At 41.4% G+C, this 24,760-nt stretch overlaps 2 protein-coding genes across 4 annotated transcripts in view; one reads left to right on the forward strand and one right to left on the reverse strand.

The window, feature by feature from the left end:
* The first annotated feature begins 5,688 nt into the window (after positions 1-5,688).
* On the forward strand, positions 5,689-7,673 carry LOC124129483 (transcription factor LBX2-like). The gene is made up of 3 exons (XM_046492980.1): positions 5,689-6,163; positions 6,473-6,633; positions 7,143-7,673. The coding sequence occupies exons 1-3, from the start codon at positions 5,806-5,808 to the stop codon at positions 7,509-7,511; spliced, it is 888 nt and encodes a 295-aa protein (XP_046348936.1). The 5' UTR covers positions 5,689-5,805; the 3' UTR covers positions 7,512-7,673.
* A 4,372-nt stretch (positions 7,674-12,045) lies between these two features.
* LOC124116983 (protein FAM184A-like) overlaps positions 12,046-24,760 on the reverse strand; it is a 106,281-nt gene continuing 93,566 nt past the window's right edge. For all 3 annotated transcript variants that reach the window (XM_046478658.2, XM_048393516.1, XM_046478651.2), the window contains 7 exons: positions 23,603-23,756; positions 23,137-23,264; positions 22,246-22,430; positions 21,417-21,563; positions 16,880-16,997; positions 16,447-16,554; positions 12,046-15,799 (listed from right to left, as the gene is read on the reverse strand). In XM_046478658.2, coding sequence (XP_046334614.2) covers positions 15,635-15,799; positions 16,447-16,554; positions 16,880-16,997; positions 21,417-21,563; positions 22,246-22,430; positions 23,137-23,264; positions 23,603-23,756 — 1,005 coding nt within the window. In that variant the 3' untranslated portion in view covers positions 12,046-15,634. The remainder of the gene's footprint in view (positions 15,800-16,446; positions 16,555-16,879; positions 16,998-21,416; positions 21,564-22,245; positions 22,431-23,136; positions 23,265-23,602; positions 23,757-24,760) is intronic.

Consider the following 24,760-nt stretch of genomic DNA (forward strand, 5'->3'; position numbering starts at 1 on the left):
TTTCAATAGTACAGAATGATTAATAGTATTTCAATACATGCAGGGCGGTCGGGTAGCCTTGTGGGTAACGCGTTCGCTCGTCACGCCGTGATATTGCTGGAATATTGCTAAAAGCGGCGTAAAATCATATTCACTCACTAAATACATGCAATCAACAGCAAAAAGCAGAAATTAGTCTTAAAAATGAGTTGACAGAATACAATTATACACAGCTTTAAACAAAATTTCGTTGACATTGATGTAAAGATACAAATGTATGCCAAATATGTAAATTTCATATAATAGTAACCTGTAATGACGTCATTCGAAGAAATAATGTAAAACACTTGCAGCGTGTGGACCACAATTGTCTGTAAGACTTGCCTCAGTCTTTTCTACGAGTGTTTTACGAGTTTGTTAATTATAATTATTATTATTAGTTACATGGTTCTGTGTATAACCACACTCTTTTGATTCTTTGATAATACCTGCATATTGTATCACATGCTTAAATGAACTGTTTATTATTTCATATTGTATTGTGGCTATTTTCAAAATTATGAAAACATTATTGAAGGTTTACATGGAAATGTATTATTTTGTTAAACGATATATAATATGATTAAGCGAGGAGCTCACACCGTCAAAATAATGACGCGAGCTGTCTTGACCTGTTAGCCAGACAGGGCCAATGTTTTATTTGTAACAACAGACGGACCTTTGCCTATTTGTCATAAATTTTATTCTCATCACCACTACGTCTTCTATATAAGTGTGTATGTATGGTAATATACAGGTTTTTTTTAAAGATTTTGAGCAGCAACTCGCTGTGAGTAGTTGCGTCCCTTAGTCGTCTCAGGATATGCTGAACTTGCTGAATATACTGAATCAGTTGGAATCCCATATTCGCCTGCTTGATCATGGGTCTACGAGCACATGCCCATGCTAATGTGTTCAGAGTGTCTGTGTGAACATTAAACTCTCACGCCGTGAAAAAAAGAAGAAGTTACTATGTGTTGTTCAAAGCAGCGTAAACCGACCCAGTAACGCTTCGCTGAACATAACAGTCTTGTCAGCAGAATTATTGGTCGTATAACATCAACTCAAATATCGACTTCTATCAAAATGCAATTAAATGTCTGGAAACATTGTGTTTACTTTGAAACAACACGGAAATCAATAATCTCGCACATAAACAGAATTGTTTTAAAAGAAGGATAACACTGATCTTGACGATATCTGATTGAGAGAAGTTTTTACCCGCAATTACTGAGACAATGCATCAATTATCCCCTTTCCTTCATCGCCGCGGGTTGGCATCGCTCCGGCGTTAGAATCAGACGCGGCGTACATGAAACATAAACTTAAGTAGCCTAACAATTGAGTTCAATTTAAATTCCATTAAAGTAATTAATCGTGTTAAAGTGGACAGGATTAATTCAAAGCTCTGTTCATTACGATACTCGAAAGATCAACGTTTGTATTACAGATCACGACGACTAAGTGCTAAAAACACACGCGACCATAAATCCGAATAAATGTAATTAAAAGTTTAAGAACCACAGCGCTAGACGGTATGAAACAATACTGTCTGGAAAGTCGTAAGACGTATGAAAAATATGCTTTTGTGGGTGGCTGCCTTGACAAAATACTGACTCTACCGGTGCGAGTGATGATGCGAGGTATTGGTCTGTGTTTAGCGAATCAGGGGCCCTTGTTTTCCCGAGTCGCAATCCCAGACTTGTAATTACTTTATATCATAGGTAGAAGTGGAATTAATATGGGGAAACTGGACGCTTGGATTTGGGTAAAATTTACCTTTCCTGGAATTTCAGAAAATGTGTTAAATGGATCCAAATATTGAAACTAGAATATTTTATGGGTCCTGATCAAAGGGGCGGCTATTTTTTTCATCATGACCATTGATAACAGAGTTTGTAATAATGATTATATTTAGATGTTTGGATGAGAAAATCAAGATTGAAGTGTGCTGTGAAGTAGACGGAATCAAAGAAACTGCTCAGACACCGTCAGTTTAAGGCCCCATTAAAATTGTGATTTATCAGACCAAGTGACTTGACCTAATGAAATACTTGACTTCTCTTACAAGTTGACTAACAGTTTCATCATTGGCTTAACTGTATGACATTATACCATTTTGTAATAAAACACAACCTTTCGTCAACTGTTTTACAATTACTTTGTTAAAAAATTAACACCTATAGTACAATCATTCATATTCTGTATATAATTGTGATTACTTATCTGTATTAAGTATATTCCTATTTCGCCTACATTTCAACACAATCGGTCGTCAACGTTTTACAATACTGACTTAATACAATAATTAAGCATCACAAAATAAAAACACACACAGGAGAATCATTCATAATATATTAGTAATTGTAATTATCTTTCTGCTTAGCTTGTCTACATTTCGAAATAATTTTGGGTGAAGTTTTCTCAACTACTAAACCAGAATTTAATATCTGCAATGAAGAGGTCACATTTCCGATAAGATTTATTGATACAGACAAGGAGCTTACATCCGTTTCCGATAGTTTAAATGCAGCATATTATTACTAGCACAACACTTATGAAGACATGACACTTCCGCGTTGTGTGTTTGTTCAGTGATCGACAGTGACAACACTGAAATCGACACTACTCAGATGTCAATGAAATCGACCTGCTCGTCATTTGAAGGAGTAGAAGGATGTGTGTCATGTACTAACGTGTTGCTTCACTAATTATGAATCTCACTAATTGCAACATACACGGATTACCGCAGCCCCATCGATGGGAATTAAGATATAAGTTCGCAAAGTGATGCGATTTAGAACTGTCAGTGTCAGATTTAAGTACTCGATATCACGTTGAGATCTGATAAGAAATGTGTAGGAAATTAGCGTCAAGGATTTCAGTAATATTCTCGTTCGCACTAGGTGTCGAAGTAGATATTTGATCCTGGGAGAAAACTAATGTTGTTCTAACGTTCATTAATTACTTTTGTTAAACGTTTTCTTCTAGATTCTTCTGACAGAAGAATGGTTTAATGTCATGAATTTATGTCAAGTTTATTACTCGTATAATTAGTACGAGTCACATATAAGCTATCTACATATGATATTAAACATGTTGACATTTTTTAACTTGTGTAAATGGGATTAATAAGCTTCTGAAGTTTTAACTGTACACTATTATATCTAGGATATACTTAATAAACATATTTATTATTTTGAACTTAAACTCCTCTTCTGAATTGGTGCCTTTCCCAGCTGAAAGCTTATTCCTGATATTTAATAATCGCGTTCGAATAACTATCGTTAATTCAGACATTTCTTGAAATGTTCTCTTTTTAAGCGGTCTCTCTAAAAAATGTCTTGGAAACAAGAATGTCATTAACCTCACGTTTTTATGGAATGACCCTGATAGTCTTTGAACCAATTCGACACCATTTCGCCCCGAACAACACAATATATCACCTCCTTGAAGGAACAACGCCTAATTACCAGTAACATTGACTTGTACTTCTAACATAAGAGAGGCCCCAGCATGTCATCGGAAGTCAGCACAAGGGGTTTCAAGATGCCCGCACTTATACAAGTATACATTGGTCAAAACAATCAACAGTTACAATGTAAACAAGCTTCTCGAGGCGGGTGTAGGTGATGAGAAAGGACAAGCACCAGGTCCAATATAGAACATTTCCCAATGGTCATAAAACTGTTTTCCTGTATTGGCCGTTTCCTGCGTGTTGCGGTCAAGAGGGGCACCGGACGCCATGTGTAGTCCACTGCAACCTGCACGTACTGTATATTTTTTAGAAATGGGAATTCGGGGTTATATGAAAGATGAGAGTGTGATTTTCCTGATAAATACTTCGCAGAATGCCGTGAGACGCGCGTAATGCACGAGATTCGTGGGAACTGGTATGTCTGACCAGAGTGGTTTGATTTCACGTCGTTTTAAGTAACTATTCTAGGTTTGTCAGCACCAAACCCGTGCTCGTGGCTTTCACCAAAGTTGTAAACGTCTGAGACCTGCATCACTTCGGGCTTTTCTCACGCCGTGATGTAACTGGAATACTGTTAAACGCGGCGTTAAACCCAACTCACTCTAGTTTGTGTGTGTTGATTTTTAGAGAAGACTATAAACCTATATTCAGATAACCCTAAAATAGAACTTTGGGAATACATTACACGGTATTGTCAACAAGGGCGGTGGGTGTAGCCTTGTGGTTAAAGCGGTCGTCGTCCGAGTTCGATTCTCCATATGGGCTCCATGTGTGAAACCTTCTTGCTGTCTCTCGTGGTGACAAGGGGTGTATTACCACACTGGCGATCACAGTAAGTTACAGAATATGGATATATACTGGGCAACGCTCTTTCTTATGTTTTAGTGGAATTAGTAACCGTCTGATGTTCAGGTTATCTTAACCTTGTGACAGAACTAATTCCAGCCCCCCCCCCCCAGAAGTTGTTGTCCATAAAAGCTTACGTTTTCATACTGAGTGAGTGAGTTAAAATTTAACGTCGCATCGGTTTTCATACTGAATATCAGCCTTGGACTGACACGAATATTAATCACAATGTCTTGATAAGGTTTATTTCTCGGGTATGTATAATTACTAATTGGAAACATCAAAACATGTCTACATGTTGGCCTTGTATGGACTGAGGCCAATGTAGGTATATCCCCGTATTTACAGAGTATATATCAACTATAACCAGAATACACAACATACATTTAATCAGTATAATAGTTTCATCTCCTGAGTACACTTGAAGAGAGCACTTGAACATGCCAGCACCTTATCTAGATTCAATATAGATGTAAGTCACATTGGACAACATATTAAGGGATAATACGCAGCATGTGTTGAGGACGGTGTACAAATGAAGCGCATTGTGCGTATTATGCAGACTTGTAAACATTGACGGAACCCGCAGAGTGTGCTGCTCTGAAATAGGTTTAATCAAAGCCGATTTTCTGATTCAGCGGAATCCCATAGGTAAATATGTACCTAAGTATGAATGTGGCTAGTGAAGGCGTTTTGTTGCATTACACAGCATTACCCCACGACCCATGCAATGTCGTTAACTGGTGAATAGATGACCATGAGCGGATTGAACGAAGAAATCCAATCTTCTGACATGGGCTTGACACGTGCTTGAAGCAGATCATCCCTATTCGAAGCAAGAAGTCATTATGATTGACTAAACAACAAGCCCTGGAAAACAAACGTTTTTAATTTCTGCCTCTTGCCAGAAACCACGGGGAAGGGTCGGTGATGCGTGGAGCTACTGGTCGGAGCGTAATGCTAAGAGGGGATGTAAATATTACGTGTTGTTGGCCGTTAAGTGATTCTTTCATTCATCAACTTACGCCTTTACACAAACACTAAACACAGGGTGAAAGGATCGCTTAATGAAAGAATTATCAAGAATTAATCAACCCATTGAATTGCATGTCGCAGCTGTAGAACTGTCAAAACATCCTCGAAATCCGCAAATTGGATACAGGAGGCTTGGATCACACTTACTCCTGGCTATTGTGTGTCTAGTTAGGCTAAGCCGCTCCTTAACAATGATCCCAACAATGCTTCCATAAAGACTAATTACTTGTCCATTGTCTTAAAGAACACGACTCCCCGGGTGTGAAGTCCACCCGTATTAACGCTCTGGTTGGAGGATTTGAGTATTTAAAGTCAGAGGAGAGTTGACAGGGGCACTTCAGCTTCGGCCTTCTCACTGTGCACACCTACCAGTATATAACACACACTCGGATTCATTACATCATTCTGTGATTCGGATCTATACCATCATGATTCTTGAAGGAAGTATCCCCGTGAAGAGGCATTCATTCTCCATCGAGAACCTTGCAAAGAGCAGTCGTGACGAGGAACGGACTACCAGGGCCATGGACTTTGGGGGTCGGTTTCCCATCAACCTCCCCCTCAGCCTCCCCCCAGTGGATTGTAAACTATCTCCCGGACTTACATACGACCGTGCCTCATCCCCACAGGATGTCAAGGTCACTACCGACGCCACCCCTGCGACCAGGAAACGTCCCCGGTCGGACAGTGCATGTAGCCCTGATTTCATGACAAGCACCCCCAAGGGAGGGGACAGGTCACCCTACTCTACCCTCAGCGAGAGGAGCTTCACCCCCTCTGTGTCTGGTATGTACAACTTTTGGATTCTTGAGATTTCATGAAAGTTGAACTTATCATGATTCTTTGAAACAAAATTGAACTTTATATATATATATATCTTGTTCATTATGGAAAATAATACAAATGATCATTAATTGTTTAGGTTTTGATTATTAAACGTGGAAATTTGAATTCATTATTTGTTTGAAACTTCATGTCCTCGACAATTTTTATTTTCGAATTATCTTTAATACAAGAAAGACATCGTTAATCGGATATCGTTGTTCCATCCTCTTCCCATGATGTATATTTCATTATTCCATCCTCCTTTTCCAGACGATGACTCAGATGGCGAACCCTCCAGGAAGAAGAAAGCCCGCACTGCCTTCACGAATGACCAGGTCACTGCCCTGGAGAAGAAGTTCCGAGATCAGAAGTATCTTGCGGCCAGCGAGAGGGCTGACCTCGCTGACCAGCTCAAACTGACTGACCAACAGGTAATTACACCATTTGAAGTACAGCTGATTTCCATGTGCACAGAATACATATCTCATTCTTGGCGTAGCCGCCGTAATACGGCTGTAGTAATGTTATACACGGTTACAATCATGATCTTATGATGTCGTTGAGATTGATACACTTTGTAACCAGTGTCTTCATAGTTTTATCAGTGTACATGTTTCATATCATTTCACACCCGTGAAGATTCGGGTAGAGAATAGGTCTTCAGCAACCCATGCTTGCCGTAAGAGGCGACTGTGCTTGCCGTAAGAGGCGACTAACGGGATCGGGAGGTCAGACTCACTGACTTGGTTGATGCACGTCATCGTATCATAATTGTGTAGATTGATGCTCATAATGTCAGTCACTGGATTGTTCCAGACTCGATTATTTATAGACTGCCGTCATATTGCTGAGTGCAACAAATCATAACATTTTAAAGAAGTATATGTTTACAACATGGTTTCTTATTTCAAATACTTATGTTCCCTTCTCTGTTTTCCAGGTGAAGACATGGTTCCAGAACCGTCGTATGAAGGAGAAGCGTCAGTTGAACCACCGAGAGGAGCAGGCCCGCTTCCCCTTCCCTACAGGGGGAGTCGACGTCACCCAGCTCCAGGGGCTCAGATTCCCAGCCTACCCCCAGAGCCACGACACCACGCCCAGCTTCTCACCCTCGGGACTACCCCACCCCGGGATGGGCCTCCGCCCTTCCATGATGCCCGAGCTCCCACGGCCCACAGGACTCCTACCACCATCCCTGTCACCCCACCCCCTCGGGTCCATGTTCTCACCCCAGGGGAGCTACCCCGCCATGTCTCCACTCGACCACATGAGACAGATGAGGTCCCCCATGATGTTTCCAATGTACTAGAGAGAGAGACTCGTCAGCCATTGCTAGTGGCTGTTAAAAGAAAACCACACGCAGTGCCCGATTGGACAATTGTGCATCCTAAGTGCTATTTGTATATATTTTGTTTTGCTATGAGAATCTGCTCAAGTTTGAATGTGAGACCGAATGTGTGTAAATGCTAATATATGATCCACTTGTGATAGCATGAATAAATGTGTATGAAATTTACAGAATTGTGTTGAGCTCATTGAACGAACATCTTCAGTGATCGTTAGGTCATCAATACGATGTAGAAGAAGTGGACGTTTCTGTCAAAGTACCCTTGATAATCTGCTGATAAGTGAGCGTTCAAGATCTGCATGGTATCTAGCACAACGAAACCCGTCACTGAGGTTTGATACCCGATAAAAATGTCTGGTAACAGTTCCACCGACAATTTCGTCAAGACCGGTTGAAGAGAGAAGGTGCGAAACAACGCCACAACTTCTCCAAACGTACCCACCACGTGCCTGACTTGTTACAAGCTATGAGCTCCAGATATGTTTGTGCTCTGGTCGTCACGGGGGCGGTGGGGTAGCCTAGTGGTCAAAATGTTAAACCGTTCGCTTGTCACGATTAGCCATATGGACGCAAAGTGTGAAGCCCATTTCTGGTGTCCCCCGCCCTGATATTGCTGGAATACTTCCGCGTAAGCGGCGTAAAGCTATACTCACTCACTTCTGGTTGTACGGAAATCTTATAATTTGAGTGTTTCTGTTTGACTTCCTGTTCCTTCTCACCGAGTGTCATCATCAGCCAAACAACGTCCCCGTGGGGTTAAGAAATGCGGTTAACGCCTTTATGACCCTTACGTCCACGTGAAATATAATTTCACTGTGTTAAATCCATGTCACTCATTCTGCAAAACATATTTCTAAAAACTAACGCCTATCGTTTCAGAAACTATCAACAAAACGTTTAATCAGTGAATGTCTGTACATACAGTTACACCCATTCTGTTAAATATAGTCCTGGCAAACAGATCCTTACATATGCTATGTCAACAATAAACGTCTTATCTATGCGAATATTCATGCTAAACACGAAGATCCATGCTTATTCTGTCAAACGTATTACTCGCAAACGGATTTCCATACAATGTCACCAGTGAAGATCCGGTTTAGAAATGGTATTCAACAAGCCATGATCGTCGTAAGAGGAAACCAACGGGATCAGGTGATCATGCTCGATCTGATTAATGCATGTCATCGTGTCCTTATTGCGTAGATCGATGCTCATGACATCCATCAGTGGTCAGCATTGTCTGGTCTAGATTTGTTGGCTTACTGACCGCCGTCATATGGCTGGAATATTGTTGAGCGCGGCGTTAAACAAAAATAAATAAATACATAAAACATGTCGGCAAAACGTCTCATGTTTGTGTATGACCATGTTCAACCCAGAGCTGACATGGTTTTCATTTACACCTCCTGTGTGTCATGCAGGTTACATTAAGAGCAACAATAAACTATCTTCAAGGAAGCCAGAACACTGCTTTGCTATTTTCCTGTTTCATATTTATGGTACGAAATGAACGTGCATAATGAAACCGGTCCAATTACGAATTTGATATCCGATTGATGCAAGCGTGGGTACACATTTGAAATATTTACCTCTCAAACCGATTTGATAATATCATGTCAAAGCACACACATGCGTTCGACCATTCTAAGAGCAGAAAACTACTGCACACCATGTGCACTAGAACGGTTAATGACGACCACATGCTTCAAGCGATGTAGAAGGTGTTCTTTGCTAATCTAAAATCATTTCCTTTCTTGGAAGGAAAGACGGGTATAATCTACTTGGCTTGGGCTGGTGTCTGTATCATCTCGTTTATTACTGACAGAAGGTCTTTAACTACCATCCTCTGATAAAACACTCCAAATATGTATTAAAGTCAGTATAAATTGCACAGATGTCTTGCTAATTAGGCTGTATAGTCAGGCATCTAGCCTTCATCATTTGAAAACGCTGTAATTAAGATGAAAACCCCCCCGATATTCTTGTAATGGTAGGCGATTACGCGTCCAGTATAACTTAAGTATTACAAACAAATGAATAATAGTCCTGCAGCTATTTCAAACAGCGAAACTTCTTTGTGTAAAATAACGCTCAGACGTGTATGTATAACCAAAAATGCACAATTAATTTTGTTGACATCCGTGTTCCGCCACGTGCTTCCAGATATGGTCACTTGGCTATATGATTATGCGTCACAAGTAGGTCAAGATGTCATTCCTTGTTTACCGGCTTCCAGTGAATTTCATACACGCGGTGTCTCCCTATAGTCATGTTAATGTGTATTAGAAAACAAAGTGTTTTCAGTACGTTCTGATAATGCCAGTTAAAACTAAGGCTTCTGTTGATGCTTTACATGGAAAATGTCCTACTTTTTCAAGTGTGTACACGTGTGAGTTAGACTGTTGACAATGTTATGTCCTTGAGTAATGTTCTGTTTAAAAAATGACAACAGGATGGACACTACTGAATACAGGGATATTGTTTTAACATTGCAAAGAGCCTAATGCGACCCTTGCTCAAAAGGTGTTTGATCATGGTTATAACTTAAGCTTGCTAAAAGTTTTATGGTAGACATTTTGAGAATATTTTCAAACTTTGACGCACAAGTGACAAAAATGATGTCCGATTTTATCGCGAACACCTAGTGTCATGGCTATTTAATAGTGATTGAGGGATGATGGGCTAACCTAGTGGTTAAAGCGCTCGCTCGTCACACCGAAGACCGGGGTTCGATTCCCCACACGGGTACAATGGGTGAAGCCCATTTCTGGTGTCACCCGCCTCTTATTGCTGGACTCGAACGTCTCTGCTTTTAGCAGAAATTTCTTATGAATATGGAAAGGTTTTTGTCGCTTTTATTTACCCCACAGCACTATTCCGACAAGATTATAAACTGAAACATTAATGAGAAATGACAAGCCGCTATTGACAGACATCTCGTAATACGCGTTGAGTTTATATGTGCAACCAAAACGAAATGAAGGCAAGTTCTGATGAACGCAAATAATATGTTATTATTAAATTAAATGAAACCATTTCCTTACACAGTCACTAGTTTTGAACTTTTCAATTACAGGGTTTTGAGTCGCATCCACTCGACATTCTTTTCTTTGTAATTCCTTTCGCATTAACCTCTGTTAAGATCAACATTGCCGTCAATATTGACATAAGGTCTTGACTGTCGTTTGAAACAGGAAATTAGATTTCGCACGCATGAAAAACCCCTTATTTCCCAACAATCAGAAATGGATTTCTGCTCGTTAGCATCTTACGGATAACAATAGAAGTACTGAACTGTGAAAGAAGTTAAACGTTACAGGGTTAATCCTAATCGGCTAAACTTGACCCCAGTAATGAGGTCACACATATATCCTGGGAGGGGTTAATTAACACGGACACGGTAACAATTGGTGTTACTATTATACTGCCTTATATCACCTAGGCGTGAGAGGGACTTTAACCATCACAGGTAAAGGTTGCTGTCTCACACATAGGGAGAAAATATACTGCCGGCAATTGCTTTGATAAGATTGTAAATGGATCAGGCTCGTTAATTTCATATGCGTGTTATCAGAGTACAAACGATTTAACAATTGAGCGATAATCAAAATCTTTACGTTTTTATCGCCCTGTTCTTATTCGAAGACTTTAGAGATTTGCTGCTATCTTGGGTATTGAATTAGTAACATTGAATGTTTTCAGTAAAATCTGAATGTACTGGTTCTATAATGAACGACTACATAAGACAGGAAATATTGACCTCAACAAGGAGCTATGTCAGAAAACGGTATCTGTATTTTCCACAAACTCAATAATGTTTACATGTGTATAAGAAGGGTTAACCAGAAAATACTTATTTAACATAAATACACTAAACTTTCATTTCATATTTGGCAATCATTCGAAGAACATATTTCATATATTTATTAGTCTCTATTTTATCCTACCTGTTTAGAATATTTTTCATGAAAACGTGTGTGTTGGTGATTTAGTTTATCCACGAATACAAAAATATATTTTAAATCATCATACCTACATTCAACCCCCAATGATTCAGACAGCACCATTCCCAGTGAAGTGGTTGGGGTAACGATATCTCTGGATTAATGAATGGCATATTTATTACATGTTCATAAGACTAATTGTGGGGAAAACAGGATGCTTGGACTCAATTTTCAGTGTGATTATTTGTGAATTTGAAATTTACCAAACAGGCAATGCCATCTATGTGAGGTAGGGAGTTGTGCTTGGGGCTGTTTTGTTCAGTGTTTCAGTTACATCACAGCAAGAACCTAGTGTGGGAGGAAATCCCAAAGTGATGCAGGTCTCAGATGTTTATCACTTTCATGGTGACGACAAAGGAACTCATACTCACAGGATTCTGGTACACAAAAGGGATGCAACTCTGCACATGTGTACAGCTCTTTGTCTCAAGTGACTGGGCCAACCAGCCCATCGATGTATGTACGAAATGATTACAAACTGCATCATATTAGCGGTACTTCATTCATGTTTATTTTGGCCGAGGCTATGTTGGTGGTAGAAATGTGGTATATACATGGCACAGGAGGAGAAGGCAATGTACAGACTTACACAAGTTATCATGTTTCATTATAGTCAGTTCAATGTTCAACAAGGACATGGCAACCCTCTCACCCTGAAGTAAAGACACCACCCTGCTACTTGAAGCAGGTGGCGGACACATACCTGGTATACAGAGGAGACTACTCAGACATGCTGTAGGATACCTCCATGTGCCAACATAGATGTGGAACACACAAACGTATGCCGACCATGCTTGTAGTACGAGGCTCATGTGGAAACTGTACCTTCTCAACCCTACATAATATCCATGACATTATAAAAGTGGGAAATTGCAAATATAAAGTAAAATATCACAGCTATGGTTTTAATATGCCATAAAATAATCACTTAAAATAGAATAAATTAATAAAAGGAGAATATAGGCACTGACTTTGGACAAGTTAGTTGCTTGAGGTGAGGCTGGACTGGGAGGCAAGCGAAGCTATGAATATTCCTCAACATACTGGGACATGTTGTGCAAGGAAATAATACCCTTTCTTCAATTCATGTAACCATGAACAAGAATGAGTTATATATGTGGACTTCCAAAAGGGAAACATTTCATGACATACGTTTTTATTTTTGAAGAGAGCTGTCTTGTACAGTATTTCAGTTATATCACAACATGTCAGTTTAAGTGATGCAGTTCCTTGACGTTTACCACTTTGGTGAAACCCACAAGCCCAGGGATGGTGCTGATAAACCAAGATTCATAGTCAGGGAATCTTGGTTTTGAACCCATGATCATTTGATTCTTACATGACTAAGGGATGCAACTCAGCACAGCAAATCGCAGCACACTAGATGACAGGGTACATGTGTCCCCTTGTTTTCTAGCAGGCTCACCATCTGAGAATAAACAGTCTTAGCACAGTGTAGCACTTGGATGTACCTTGGTAATCCACAGGGATTGGTCTTTACTGCAGTTTCCTGTCAAGGTTCTGAGCCTTGTGTTATGACTGTTGCTGTGTCAGTACCATGACAAGACTTACACTAGCAACAGAGCTAACTGTGTGAGACTGATGTGTTACATGGATGTATTAACAAGGAAGATGAATCAACAGACACACAGCACTTCTAGACTGACATGGCACGCTCTGGATAACACTGACACTTTATCATTACATACGACAAAATCTTCCTATCTGGATGGCCAGATGCTGTCTTGTTACAATTCTACACACAATGGTTGCTATCACAATCTCACTTATCCAGCACATCATAATTGACTCTATTCAATCTTTGATACCATGAGTGCCTCTTTGTTGGCCCTAAGATAAACTGTCACATGGGAATATTTCACTGAAATAGATCATTTTACCTTTTGAGTAATGACACATATGATGCACTACAACATCCTTATACAACCAGGTAATGACATTGTAAACCCATTGGTCCATGTCGCAGAGATGGCCATTCATGTACATGTACAAGCAAAACACGAGTGCACAGCATATTGTTTCATAGCTGTGTGTTCAAAAGATGAAGTGTCACAAGCATATTCAAGCATCTGTTACTCAGCATCTGTCAGTATCTTCAAGACTTATCACTGTCCCTGAAGCTACCAGATGTACTGATTCATTTAGTTTGGAAGGGTTTTCATGATCACATAAGCATATTTGTAACAAATGTAATACTGACATGAAAAGTTACTAAAACACTCATACATGTATTCATATTCATTGACAACTAATATTTCCATGTCTTGTTCTAAATCACCACAAAAACTGCGTAAACTACTGTAAAAGAATTAATGCTGGGAAACCTGTATTATCCTCCGAACATTTTAGGGGAACCACAATATCAGCAAACATTAATTCAGCAGTAAGGTCAACAAGTTTCAAAACAGGACCATTTAACACAATACATTCACTTCATCTTCAGAATGTCCTTATCAAACACACACTGAGGGGAGACCGTGATCGTGGAACTAGCACAAGGCCGACACAGGAGCCTGAGTGACCAGCACAAGGCCGACACAGGAGCCGGAGTGACCAGTACAAGGCCAACACAGGAGCCTGAGTGACCAGTACAAGGCCGACACAGGAGCCTGAGTGACCAGTACAAGGCCAACACAGGAGCCTGAGTGACCAGTACAAGGCCAACACAGGAGCCGGAGTGACCAGTACAAGGCCGACACAGGAGCCTGAGTGACCAGCACAAGGCCCTCACAGGAGCCTGAGTGACTAGCACAAGGCCGACACAGGACCCTGAGTGACCAGCACAAGGCCGACACAGGAGCCTGAGTGACCAGTACAAGGCCAACACAGGAGCCGGAGTGACCAGTACAAGGCCGACACAGGAGCCGGAGTGACCAGCAGAAGGCCGACACAGGAGCCTGAGTGACCAGTACAAGGCCCTCACAGGAGCCTGAGTAACCAGCACAAGGCTGACACAGGACCCTGAGTGACCAGCACAAGACCAACACAGGACCCTGAGTGACCAGCACAAAGACCAACACAGGACCCTGAGTGACCAGTACAAGGCCATCACAGGACCCTGAGTGACCAGTCCAAGGCCGACACAGGACCCTGAGTGACCAGCACAAGACCCTGAGTGACCAGCACAAGGCCAACACAGGACCCTGAGTGACCAGCACAAGGCCAACACAGGACCCTGAGTAACCAGCACAAGGCCAACACAGGACCCTGAGTGACAAGCACAAGGCCATAACAGGACTTTATTCAAGTTGCTTCACAATCCAAAATGACAACACACACATAGATTCCTGGCAGAGAGACCATGAAGGCTGCCACAGATACAACCCAAACCCAGCTCCATACCGGTAAGTTCAACCCAAACCAAGCTCCATACAGGTAAGTTCAACCCAAACCCAGCTCCATACCGGTAAGTTCAACCCCACAGCAACCTGCTTCTAAACACAGGAGCATCAAACACAACCAACTTCATCAATATGGGGAATCATTAATAAACAATTTGACACAGAGGTAAAGTCACAGTTTGTGGCAAAATAAAATATTGTGCACTAGGTAAAATAAAGACAGAACTTGTAGAATACACATTTAATGTGAATAATATAAATAAATACATTGGCTTAAATACTTGGGTCAGATGTCTCCCAGTGCCATCCATGCCAGGACGGAAATGACACAGGAAGGTCAAGATTGACAACTGTGATATACAGCAATGGATGGCACCTGCGAAGACAGCCCAAACTTTTCATGAACAAAACTTGGGTCAAACATGAATCATATCATTACCAGTATCTTGACCTTCACAACAAATCTTACCTCATATCCATAATCATTCATGAATGTTTACACAAAGTTTATACTACATGCTGTACATAATCATTGGACTAACAATGCTTGGTATGATATAAATAGTTAATGCTCTCCATACAAATATATATTACATTCATGATAATACTTGTATACAATCAGATACTCTTTGTACAGTGACGTGTGATGATGAATACTGGAATTCAGCTACTTGTAGCTATGGAGGTGGACAGACAAGACCAAGGGATGTAAGATTTATCGGACAAATTTTTTGGTAAAGGCTGGCTGTGGTAGAGGTTTGGCTGGGTTGAGGCGCTCATCATGCAGTGGGGACCCTGGGAGGGGGTCTAGACGCTGGTTGTTGCCGGACAGGCTCGGGGCACTCGAATGTTTGGCTGGGTTCTTGTCACCCTTCCTCTTCTGAAACAGAAATACAAGTCAGATGTAGTGAATGCGTATATACATGATGTAATGGCTAGACCATAACGAATCACATGTTTCATTTAAATCAGAAAATGAGACTGATGAAATGTTCGATACCTACAATAGATGAGTGAGTGAGTGAGGCTCAACAGGCTTGTGTAGGGTAACAGAAATGAAACCTGTATGAAATCAGAATTCAGACGTGTGCCATTGATGAGTCCATTAAACAGAATGAGTTCAGATCAACACAGCTGTAAAACATATCCCATTCACATACATAGAAATTCCAGAGAAACTACGTTCTGGATATTTACCACTGTGGTGAAACCCACATGCACAGCCATGGTGCTGACAAACCCAGCATCATATTCATGAATCATGGATTTGAACCAATGGCTTGTGGATCAAGGCATGCCTGCAATTTGCAGAATACTGGCCCAACATGCAAACAGTTGTACCAGTACATGTCCCAATCAGCAACGGGTCATGCTGAACAATGTGAATAGACATATGAAGTTAATCCTACAGCATACATACAGGACTAGGGAAATTCATGTAAAGACATTATGGCCAATAATTCAAACAGTACACAGACTGCTTGTCAGATATGCTTTGGGCATTGGCTACGTTTGTGATCCACTGACCTTGACATTGAGAGGGTTGAGGATGCCGACGTTAGGACTGCTGTTGAAGACCTTGTTGAAGTTTGTCTCCCTGTTGACCAGCTCCAGCTGATAGAACCGCTTCTCATCCTGCAAATACATAGGACTTCAGCACAACTGCTTACAACACAGGTCAAGGCATTGCCAAAGACTGGCATACTGCTGAGGCTACTGACCAAGGTAAACTGACCCTCTGGCTACCCTGTAGTCTTCACATGGAACATACCTTGACAACACCATCTACCCGTGAAGCAAGTATATTTTATGACTGCTTCATATGCAACTAACCATCTTGGAGTCAGAAAGTGAATGTGTTGGAATATGAGGTTAAACTTCAAAGTCTGAACTATACGATGGTAGTCTACAAACTGTGAAGGTTGGAGCCTTCTCGGTGCGATAGGGTTATCAATCATACCATGATCTCCTTGAGGCGCTGCTCTCTCTCCGCTATAGCATCTCGCAGCTGCTGAATCAGCTCCAGGTCTTCTGGGCGGGACTCACGGTTCTCATACCTCTCTTCTGCCTCCTCCAGTCTGTAACACAAAGTACAACATTGGATTAAACATGGGAGTCATAGGTGGATGTCTTAAACCACAGTCAGCATTTATAGACAATGATAGGATGTAGAGGATCCAAACCATAAGTGTGAACCTGGACCAGCCAAACCGGTCAACAGCATGAGCAATGATACACGCTGCTAGATTGCAATAACATCGCAACTAAGAAGTCATATTCAGCAGCCACTGTGACATCTGGTTGCCATCTTGGTAGCCACTTTCAACAAGCAGGACATCATGTTCTACACCAGAAACCTCACATGGACTCCTCATGGAACAATATGGCATGCCTTATTTGGTAGCAATGTCAACACACCTAAGGAGTTGCCACTGGGAACATACTTACGAGGAACATCTTGCATGGTGCCAGTAATGACAAAGGAGACACAAGAGTCTTGACACTTCTGTTTCTGCCCAAGAAGCAATGTTTTCGGGATGTACGGTAAGTGCATGTTGATGCCTGTGAGTTATGATTCTCTTAGCACTAAGATTGCATTGAGGAACAGACCCCTGCCCCCACTTTCTGTGTGACAAGGACATTTTCTGTACCTCTGTTGTCAAACGAATTATATGAATTTGCTTAATAAACTTCATAAAGAATACACAAATTAAATTGTTTTCTCAGAGAATCTTCATATGCTATATCCAATTCATTCATGGGCAGTAGTGGAAGATGCCTACGTGCCCGCTTGTTTGAGTGGGGTAAGGAGGCCCAAGTACATGACCCCCTACAGTTCAGCTGAAAGTCTGCTCATGTCAGTCTATTCACAACAAGGAAATATATTTGTTTCAGTCCACATCATCACAATTCATGGAGTCATGCTGTATTTAGTCCATACAACAAATCTCCAGACACTTGTTAATATCAACTGCAAGTTGAGCAAATAATGACCTCAACATCCTGGTCAAGAGACCCCGCAACCTGATGAGGTCCTTCAGAGCAATTGAGACATGGACATAGTGAAGTTTGTTGTTTTTTCTCTCCGTCTTCAATCCACTTCACTCACTCGTGTTATCAGTCCAGTGGATCTCATGTTACTTTGGGGCAGAATTACGTCACGACTCACCACTTCAAGTCAAGTGACCAGCTCTCACACAGAGGCTGATTAAATAAGTGATTTGTTTCTTGACAAAAGTACATGTTCAAGTTAATGTTTGGACAAGTTTTTGTTTATTGATTAACGCAACACTCAGCAATATTCTTGTCATAATATGGGGGCCTACAGTGTAAATAATCAAATCTGTCCAACATATACCAGTGATTGATATTTTAAGCAATGTCCCATGTGATGGTCTATAACATGCCATCTACCACTTCAGCAAGCCTGATCATCCGATCCATTTAGCCGCTTCTTACCACCAGCAAATGTTGTAAATCAATTCTAACTGGATTGCGTATGGGATGGAGTACAGAATGTCAGATGTAAAATTGAATTTTTACTTTATTGTTGGTTCTATAATTTGCCTTGAAGAGAAATGGAAAGTCAATGCAATACTGCAGAAATAATGATGTAAGCTCATACTCATAGTAATTGGCAAGAAATTACTTTGTTCAGCAGCCAAAGGCAGTCCAGTGGCTCCAGGAGACACAACTCACTGCAGCATGGAAAACTAAGCATGAAAGTCCAGGGAACTTTGTCATCCCACTAATAATAAAAGTTAAAATGTTCTTGGGGTCCCTTGATCTCCATCCTATAGGAGCAAACCTCAAAGAGCATGTTACACTGGCTGTCAGGTTCTTTGTATTGTCAGTTCAAATCCTATATTTGTCATGACAATGATCCATGGTTGTGTTGGATAAAAGGAACAAGCATGAAATACATATATCCCCCGCCAATATGACATGTTCGGTTGTGAGCAAGGCACTAGACTTCCTGAAACAAGCACTACTGCCATTTTCAGTCTACCGGTAAGTAAAAATTGTTGCCATGGAGCTTGAAAAAATAAAATTGTAAAAAATTCCAAACCATCAAAAGACACCAGTCCACCACTGGACCTATCTATGTGCCAAGTTTAGTTAAGATATCTCTCATGGTTTTTGAGTTCTGCTCCAGAAACAAAACAAAATGTGATGGACAGAAGGACAGAAGGACAGATGGAAAACGTCCATCACTTTGTGGCAGGGGATAATAAATGTATAAAACCTGTTCAGACTTTCATCCCAAATTGAAAACTACATGATAAGATGACTATACTACTTCTGAATCAGTGTACACCTCAGGAAAGTCACTCCCTCTCAATGTGTTTCATTTGGAAAGTTCAAGCTCCTGGCTTGATATTGATTTGTTTTTATCACAATAATGTTGCCCAGAAAACAGAATACATGAACAAGACCACACATGATCAGTGCTGTCAGTCTTGACTGCATCCTGCATAGGAAGTTGCATCAGCAAACGCCTCACTACACCTACACCTACAACCTGTTATTGTGACACCTGGCCATGTTGAGGCAACATTACAAAGAGGTAAGCAGTGAGTTGAGGTCTTATGCTGCTCTTAGCAACAAACAAGTCACGTAGTGTTGAGAAACAGACAATGTGCGTCACAGCTTGTACCCATGTGGAACTAGAACTGCATCATGAGCGAACGCATTAACCTCGTGGCTACTCACTGCCCTACAGACTTAGGAAATGAATCCAGAATCATACAGCTTAAAACTCCATTATCTGAAACGTTGTTGCCATTATGTAAGGAACTATGTGGCATTATAAAAAGATGGCATTACAAGTGGCAGACTCCGTGAACCCTTGTTATGACACTACTGAAATGTATTTCGGCAGAAATCCGGCATCCCAGTGACTTACCCACTTGCAGGCATCATGCCAAACAGGAGATGACAGACATCTTGAGCATTCCTTCCTAATACAACTTAAGACCCACTCCAATGTTGATATATCCAAACAGACTGAGTGTATTGGTGGAATCCCATGTACACCTCGTGAACTACTCCAGTGAAGACAACACCAGAAACAGCATCTTATCTACACCAACACATCTACAGGATCAGCATTTTAGTGGGGTGTTCAGCTCTATACCTTGGTTGCCATTTGGGGACATGATGCAGGGTTAGAAACTAACAGTTTTCGTCCACTATTCCTTATAACATATAGCAAAACCCTTAAAAATGGCAAATTTCTACAAGTCCTTATGATACCTTTACCATTGGGCAGTTTGGCTTGGACTATAGGGCTAGTGCCAATTTCTAACGCTGATGAAACATGAACGTCTTATAGCATACATTTCTTAACACAGAATGGTAGAGACAAAATATGTCAGTCATACCCATGATAAGATTCTACTGGCTTGGTAAAGTGCCAGATTATGTCCTGTCCTTTGTTAGTTTCACCATCCCACAGAGGCCCTTGAATGTCATTAAGAAGTCCACTGATGCCTACTTCGATAAATGAGTATCAGTGTGAGTGACATAGGTTGAACACAACTTTGAAACATATTTCATGCCGTGTTAGCCTTATGAAGGAGGGAAGTCTAAAATGGCCAAGGCCAAAGACATTTCCCACTTTGGTGAAACCTATGAACATGGGTATGGCACCAACACACCAAGAATCAAAATCAAGGTTAATATGAGAACTAAACTTACAATCAACAGATGTAAGTCTGGCTTTACCCCAAGTGCTGCACTGTTTATCTCTACAAGTGGACTGTCATTTCTTGTTCCATCAACAGCCATAACAGCATACATAACAAGATGTGAAGTGGTGCCACCATTTGGCTCAGCTAGGTGCATGTATGCTGCTAACCACAGCAGGTACATTACAGTGTGGAACAGTCTCGTGTTTAACAGCCGGGTAAGTATATATCCGGAGAGGAAAAGAAACCAATGTAAGAGGTGGTATTTAAGTCACCCCCCTATAATCAATTAGAAGCTTCCTCCAAGCACCTTCCCTTGATGTATTTACACAAGAGCTTCCAGTTACGTCAAGCTACATCTATTATGGATGCCCCACTAAAAATAGAAGCAATAAAGTGTGTGGTCCTACCGGTACTTTCATTAATGCAGGACCATTACCATTAGGCAAAAAGGAGCTCCAAATAAAAACCCAGTGCAAAATGATCTGCTTACAATGCAGTTTCCAGTAATGTTCAGGGGATTTTATCTGCCATGGTCCAGTCCTATTGTGGAAAGATTTCGTTTCAATTTGAAAAAATGTAACCCACTGTCAATTTAATTTTAGTCTTGAAACCAAAAAAAGAGTTGTTTTATTGCATTTTACTGATGTGAACCAAGAATTATTTTCATCTGCCTAACCATCAACACTACCCACTGGTTTGCTTACTGACACAGACAACATCATGAACCAAGCCACTGACCCCGGCCAAGGGCCCACTGTAAGGTGGTGTGGAGTATTTCCTCTATACAATGCAGTGTGCACTCACTGTATCTGCAGCTCGGAGATCTTATCCTTCAGCATATCCTGGGCCTGGTTGAACTGCGCCACCATGTCCTGCATCTCACGGATGTGGTCAGCAGACAGGTTGTCCAATGTCCGCTGGTGCCGGCCCTGGAGCTGCTCCTCTTGAGACCTGATGGTGAGACGAGGGGCACACATGGTAGATGGCTATCGCCAGGAGTAACCTGCGCGTGGCACAAGGTCAGGCGCATAAACAAATGCTGAGAGAACTTAACTAACCTGGAAGCTGTTGAGAATTTCCCATACTATTAGTTATTACATGAGTCATTAGTTTGGTGACTGGGATTTCATGTGCTTTAAGGACATGCACACCTCTACACGTTCAGCTTGTAAAGTCTGTAGACAATGTTAATGACGTACAAAATTTGAAAATAATTGGATGGTTATTAGATCTATCTTGTGGCCTTTCAGCAGTCATTCTTGAGTTTTTCAGAGTCGACTGTGTTATCAGAATGCCTGAACAAACCATCCTGCTTCTTGTGTGGGCTTTTACAATTTGTGCAACTGACCTATCAAATGTTAGACTTCATACCCACTAGTTAAATGAGATGATTAATTCTCAGAAAACGTGTTGAAGTTAACTAAACAGTTTGTGTCATATTATTTACTTTAAAGGATTGGAATATGGGCTATATCTTTGAGCACTTCTGTACTATATCCACATTTGAGTGAACAGTGTTACACCCATCACCAATATTCCAGCCATTACACCAAGACCGTACTTCACACACACTAATGTGTGGGGGTCAGGCAACCCCACCACCCCCTTGCCAACCCAGATACATCCAACCTACTTGAGTCTGCTGTTAGCATCACTCCTGGCTTTGAGGACTTCCTTTCCTTTTGTGGTGATCTCTTTCTTCAGTTGATCAATGTCATTCTGCAACTTGCGTATCTCCTCCTCCAAGTTCTTGATGTGCCGCTCCCGCTGAGTTATCTCCCCTTGTAGATCTTCTATCCTCAGTGAATGGTCATTGTCCTATGATTGGGAAAGTGAGTGAGGGAGTGACAAGAAGTTATACAACACCACAGTGAGTGATATTCCAGGTATATGACTGTGGCCTGCTCATCATAGAGTGAGTGAGTGAGTTGGGTTTAACGCCGCTTTTAACAGTATTCCAGTTATATCACGGCGTGTCAGCTTAATGTGGGAGGAAAGCCCGAAGTGATGCAGGTCGCAGACACTTACCACTTTGGTGAAACCCACGAGCACGGGTATGGTGCTGACAAACCTAGAAACATAATGGGGGCAAACCAGGATTCGAACCCACAATCATAGGTTTCTGGCGTGCCCAAGGGACGCAACTCTGCACAGTGAATCGCGGCGCCTTAGATGACTGGGCCACCCGTGCCCCCCATCATAGCCAGAAAAAGCAATGTTTGAATCATGAGTAATGGTCATGCCACCAGGGTACTATGATACATAATCAGACAGGCCCACAAGGGAACTTCCTCATCAGTTGGCTCCTGACAAGCATGGGACATCGAGGTCCTATTCTGATCTTGAATCCCACAGGGGGATTGGCACTATTATTAGTGTATACACGATTATACATCGTAAGCCATCTCTGACTAAGATAATGAAATGTCAAATATGCAACTTAACAATACCTGTTACTTTCAGTTTGACATCATGCAGATATCTTAATTTAGCTGTGGTTAACTGTGTGAGCTTGTGTTGTTACCTTTTGTTTAGAGATCTCTACAGCTCTCTCCAGCTGCATCCTGGCAGCTGTCAGCTCCCCCTGGTGGCTCAGCTTCAGTTGTTCCAGCTCCTGCAGGTGGGAGCTGGTCAGCTCATCACGCAGCTCGGCTGTAATACACAGGAGGAACCATAGTTATCACCAACATAATAATACTGGTCTATACACTAAGTACTTGCACTGTGTACTGAATATGATGTCCTTATTAACACGTACTGTAATACATGGCTCAATCATAAACACCTTTTTCCACTGACACATTTGTCATCTAAAAATTCAGTATAATTACTGACACTGAAGGAGATGCGTGTTTTGATAATCAACATCTCAATTTCCTCTAGAAGAAGGTTTTAGTTTGACTGGCACATACACTTTAAGCGATAGAAACATAATTTATTTGCCATACATAAAGTCCTGGATCAGCCCATGCTATATAGCTATGGTGTACCTAGTGCAGTCTTGTGTTTGTCAGCCATGTCGGACACCTCGGTGAGCCTGGCCCTGTCGGCCTGCTCCTTGATGCTCTCCACTGTAGCCCTGTGAGCTGTTGTCTGGGCCTTCATGTCCTCAATGTGCTGCGTCCGCATCTTCTTCTCCATTTCCTGTAACACGCAGACAGAGCATGACACACTCATATAGCATGACACTTGTATAGCATGACACACTCGTATAGCATGACACACTCATATAGCATGACACACTCGTATAGCATGACACACTCGTATAGCATGACACTCATATAGCATGACACACTCATATAGCATGACACACTCATATAGCATGACACACTCATATAGCATGACACTCATATAGCATGACACACTCATATAGCATGACACACTTGTATAGCAGGACACTCATATAGCATGACACACTAAAATAGCATGACACACTCATATAGCATGACACACTCGTATAGCATGACACTCATATAGCATGACACTCATATAGCATGACACACTCGTATAGCATGACACACTGTATAGCATGACACTCTCATATAGCATGACACTGTATAATACGACACACTTATATAGCATGACACACTGTATAGCATGACGAACTCATATAGCATGACACACTGTATAGCATGACACACTCATATAGCATGACACACTCATATAGCATGACACACAGAGCTATTGTGACACACCTGTACAGCATGACACACACAGGTGTATCATGACAAACCTATGTATTATGACACACCTATACAGCATGACACACCTGTATGGCATGACACACACAGGTACATATAATGCAACAATCAGCATTATTCCAGCTCTATGACAGCAGCCTCAAATAATCAAGGCTCAGCCAGACAAACTAGAGATTGATGTAACAGCCAATGTCCCACTTTGACTACTTGTCTTGAGTGGGCAAGTGAATTGGATAAAATGGCATGTCAGCTTCAAGGAAGCAAAGCCTAAAGTCATTCCACATTTACATCTACGGTGAAGCCCACGTGCACAGGTATGGTGCTGACACACCACAGATCCTAATCTGAGGTTCCCTCCAACGACAAGTACATGGCCATGGCTACCTGGTGTGACATCTTCCTGAGGCAAGGGTGATGACTGACTGTAGAAGTCCAGTATCCACCCTT

This window comes from Haliotis rufescens, unplaced genomic scaffold (assembly GCF_023055435.1).
Source record: "Haliotis rufescens isolate VD_foot unplaced genomic scaffold, xgHalRufe1.0.p SCAF_12, whole genome shotgun sequence".
NCBI classification, from domain to species: Eukaryota; Metazoa; Mollusca; class Gastropoda; order Lepetellida; family Haliotidae; genus Haliotis; species Haliotis rufescens.